Source organism: Amphimedon queenslandica, unplaced genomic scaffold, assembly GCF_000090795.2.
Source record: "Amphimedon queenslandica unplaced genomic scaffold, v1.1 AMPQUscaffold_12644, whole genome shotgun sequence".
Classification (NCBI taxonomy): Eukaryota; Metazoa; Porifera; class Demospongiae; order Haplosclerida; family Niphatidae; genus Amphimedon; species Amphimedon queenslandica.
Genome location: NW_003547120.1, coordinates 1 through 4,285, shown reverse-complemented (window position 1 = coordinate 4,285; position 4,285 = coordinate 1). Strand labels below are relative to the sequence as shown.

General features: G+C 32.3%; 1 protein-coding gene across 1 annotated transcript in view; it reads left to right on the top strand.

Annotated features, from left to right (window-relative positions):
* LOC109587232 (uncharacterized) overlaps positions 1-3,792 on the top strand; it is a gene marked incomplete at its 3' end in the record, with an annotated part of 4,169 nt that extends 377 nt beyond the window's left edge. Inside the window, exons 2-12 of the mRNA XM_020003466.1 lie at positions 31-426; positions 477-664; positions 1,327-1,463; positions 1,634-1,744; positions 1,796-1,938; positions 1,995-2,077; positions 2,444-2,601; positions 3,066-3,228; positions 3,302-3,514; positions 3,560-3,655; positions 3,704-3,792. Coding sequence (XP_019859025.1) covers positions 31-426; positions 477-664; positions 1,327-1,463; positions 1,634-1,744; positions 1,796-1,938; positions 1,995-2,077; positions 2,444-2,601; positions 3,066-3,228; positions 3,302-3,514; positions 3,560-3,655; positions 3,704-3,792 — 1,777 coding nt within the window. The remainder of the gene's footprint in view (positions 1-30; positions 427-476; positions 665-1,326; positions 1,464-1,633; positions 1,745-1,795; positions 1,939-1,994; positions 2,078-2,443; positions 2,602-3,065; positions 3,229-3,301; positions 3,515-3,559; positions 3,656-3,703) is intronic.
* Positions 3,793-4,285: the final 493 nt, after the last annotated feature.

The window sequence follows — 4,285 nt, the reverse complement described above, 5'->3', positions numbered from 1 at the left end:
AGCTTCTAATTTACTTTAATTTGTTTACAGATATAAGGATTAGGCCTAAAGCTCAGGTTAACGAGCTTAAGTTTCATGGACACTTTTGCTGCGGGCCTAGTCTTGAAGCAATAGTCACTCCATGGTGCCCTCTCATACCACAAGATGCTCCACCTCCACACTCAGTGCCTTACATGCAAATGCATTTGATGAAAGAGTCTAGAAGTGATACTATTGATGGCATATATCAGATATACAAGGATAGAGATAAACTTGAAGTTCTCTTCATTATTGCTAGAGAGGAGCAACAGCAGCCATTCTCACCTCCGGATCTTCGTTTTAGGATTATATTCATTTCAAGGAGACATAAGAAAGATGTACTGGAACTGGCAGAGAAGGGACATGATCTCGAAGTTACAGTCAATATCACAGAGTCTAAGAATGAAGGTAAATACATTTACAAATGCATTCAATGTATTTAATCATCCATGATATAGTTATGCGAGCTTTAATGCCTCAAGAATCAGAAAATTTTGCTACTTTAATTAAAGTAGTGCATTACGTTATTCAAAACCGTGTTACTGTGTCACTGTCTAGTGGAATTTCTGAATATCCAAATATTTGTCCTGAAGATAAGAGGGTTCTTTCATGCTTTTTGGATTTCCTTTGCTATCAATCTTTGGAAGTATGTTTGGGTTTGTATCAATTATCTGCTAAGATTTTTTGCTTTATATTACATGTAAGCATATTTCTCTGTTTACAAATATTTAATAATCAATTTTTGATTTGAGTTGTCCTAGATCTTGGATGGAAATTTTGGCAGTTTGATGAACTATAACAGAAATCCATTATTCACATTGCACAATTTCACTTACTTGCCAGTCAATCTAGCAGTTCACCAAAAAATCCTCCCTCCAAAATTAAGGCTGGTTCACAATATTATGTTAGTCCTGACGTTACGTTGACGCTGGAATAGAATTTGGTTCTATTCCAGCGGAAAGCATGCATCAAAAGGTCAAATTACCCATGCTTTTGATTAAAAATTGACAGTACGTTGGCCTAACGTCATATTGTGAACCAGCCTTTACTCGTAGTAGCCCTTTTTGAGCCTTAAAGGTCATGTATCTTTGACTAAAATAACAATGAAAGAATAATAGTTATTATAGTATCCTTATCATTTACTATTTTACTGCTGTTCTTATATGTATTACAGCATAGACTACTTTGATAGCCGGCCAACATACAAAATTGGGGCGGAAAGGATGTTTTTAGTTGCACTGACCCATCTACAATATAAATCTTATTATTAATATCTTGTTAACAATTATTGCTATCTTTTATTTTTAGAACCATATTGATGTGCAACTTGCAGTTTCCTCCAGTGTAAACTGTATCTTTAACCTCTTGCATCAGCCAATTCACTTTGATTACATGTTTCCTAAGGACTTTATCTTTTATTTTGATTTGGCTTATACAAATTATAGGTAGGCTATTGATAGAACTGATGTATGGAAATAAATATTGATGTAAAATTTTGATAATTGTAGAGATAATTAATTTTATCTCTGTACAGAACACCTCTAAGTATAATCTTGACCCATATTTTAAGTTAACATACACTTTAGCCACTACTAAATATTTTTGTCTCCCTTAGAAATGAATCTGTGGAGAAAAATGCTCATAAAGTTATGATTCATTATTTACATAAATTAAAAAAGGTCCCAATTGAAACTGTAGCAGAGCAAGTGGAACACTTTGTAAAACTGTGAGTTGCATTGATTGTTTTTTGCTTTCATTTGACCCTACTAATTGTTAGGGGAGATTTTAAAGCAGATATCAGTAGTGCAGTCAATTTGTCCAGTGTTTTTGAGCACACTGCTAAAGCATTCTTAAAGCATTGTGAATTATATTTTAAAAGAGGAGAAATTTCAGAAGCGTTCCATGTGACTCTTCTATTAAGTATGTGAATGCCATTTTTATTAATCTGACATTAATTCTTCTGATCCTTTATTTAGTTTCTATTGGTGTTAAGATTAATAGTTTTTCTGATAAGAAATTAGCAAAGTATGATCATATTTGGAACAAGAAATTTAATGAGGTAAATGTACTGGTGCATATTACTATTTATTGTTCAGTATTATATAATTGTCAGTTCCTTTTAATATACATTTAATTGTTGGTTACTCTTAAATTTAACATTTTAGTGCTACCGTGTTGCTTATTTTATTTTTACATCATTCTAAACCTCATTTTTGTAATGTGGTTTACTTTTTTATAAATCTCCTTCAAATTTTCTTTTTGCTAATTGCTTGTGTCTTTTTGTGCCATTAATTTTTAAATAAATCATTATTTTGTTATGTGATGAAACAAAATGGCTTTGTTTTTTGTACTTTTAGTAATCAACTCAAATGTATCACATACATGTAATAATGCTTGTGATTTTAATATTATTTTTATTATACAGTATTACAAGTCTGGTTTCAGTCAGAATCACTTGCTTTGCCTAGAGAAAGGACTGAAAGCAATGACGACAATACTTGAAGGCTTTCCTCATTTAATGTCTGAATGGAAAGATTTGTATCTCATTTTATCTAGCAAAGTTTACACTTTTGAAACCATGAAGTGAGATTACGCTCTGCATAATAAGAGGCTGATCTGATCAAGGCCTCTGTCATACATTATTACACATTTTTTGTGCTAATTTTTAATTAGAGTACAGCTTTTTTTATATCATCTGTTTGCAATACATGGGCATGAATGAAGTTAACTTCATTAAGAATGTACATAAGACATTAAGGGCTCTACTGCTCAGGGCCTATCATACACATGAACAGGCAAACAAACAGAATGACCAGGGGCTTTGCCCAACAAGTTTAATTACTAGTTCAAACATAAAAAGAAGTGACATACATGTACATACAAACAGACAGATAAACAATAATAACAATTATTGTCTATTAATAGATAAAACTGATACTCTCATTTTTTGATTTTAAGATATGATAGCCCCAAGGTCCTATCTCTGGTGCATCAATGCATCAATTAGAGCATAACATTGCATGCAATATAATTTTTGTTTTGAATAGGGAATTTATTACTCAAAGTGTGAAGTATCTTATAAGATCAAGACAAGATAGTTCGTTTAGAATTGATTTTCTGCAGCCATTGACAGATATGTGCTTGAATGCTTCACGGAAGAAAAAGATTGCAAGTCATTTTAGTGTTGATGCCAATAATGTAATAAAAGAAGTAAGTCATTTGCATACATTTTTTAATTACCTGTGATTCTTGTGGCTTCACAAAAATTAATTCTCTTAATTAGGGAAAAGAATTTTTAGCATGCCTGATTTTGTTAATTGATGAGCAAAAGTGGAGCGGATATGACTACTATACAATACTTGAGAATTGGATGAAAATCATTTTTAATCTAATTGATCTATCAGAAGAATCACACAAATTTCAATTATTTCAATGGATACATGAGGAACAAATCAATTCAAGCTACTTTGACTATGACTATAGTTTTAACAAAGAAGTAAGAAATTGTTTACTTTTGAGTTTGAAATTTTGTGCTGTATAGTTGGAAGATTTTCTGTTAAGGTCTCAAAATTTGTCAGCCGAATTATTAATTAGCATTGTAAATTCAGTATCAAGTGAACGGTTTGACAAAGCTAAGGTTATTATAGTTGGTATTTCTCACCTTACCTTATTTATTTCATGTTAGACGATTTCTGATTTTCTTGGAAAATCTGGAGTTCATAAATCACTTCTTGATGAGCCTAACTGTCATCTCATCATTCTTGCAGTGGCTATGTATGTTGTCTATTAATTATTATAAATATGCATGTACAACTAAATATTGTTCATGCAATTTGATTTTAGTAGTTACAAAATTTATAGACCTTTTCACGATACGCGACTGGTGGAATGTTAATGAGATGTAAATTGTATTCATCATAGGGTGCGGTCAGATTACACCCACTGGGGGGAAAGATTATAGCTGTGCCTATGGTGGAGATGCCTAAAAGCTGCTGTTTAGTTAAATAAATGCAATGACTGGTTGGGCAAAAAAGGGATTAAAGGTCTTTAGATTCCCTCTAAATGATAAGGAATGCTGTAAAAGATGGACAGCAGCTGTGAGACGAAAGCACTGCAGCCAAAGAAGAGCTCCATGATAAATGATGAGCATTTGTAATGTGCATTACTGGAGCTTAACCAGTATTACTGGTAAGACAATTTTGCATGTAGTCCAAGTACTCACTTATTGAATCAATCTGCAGGAGAACCTGACAGTGTTTCAACTCAT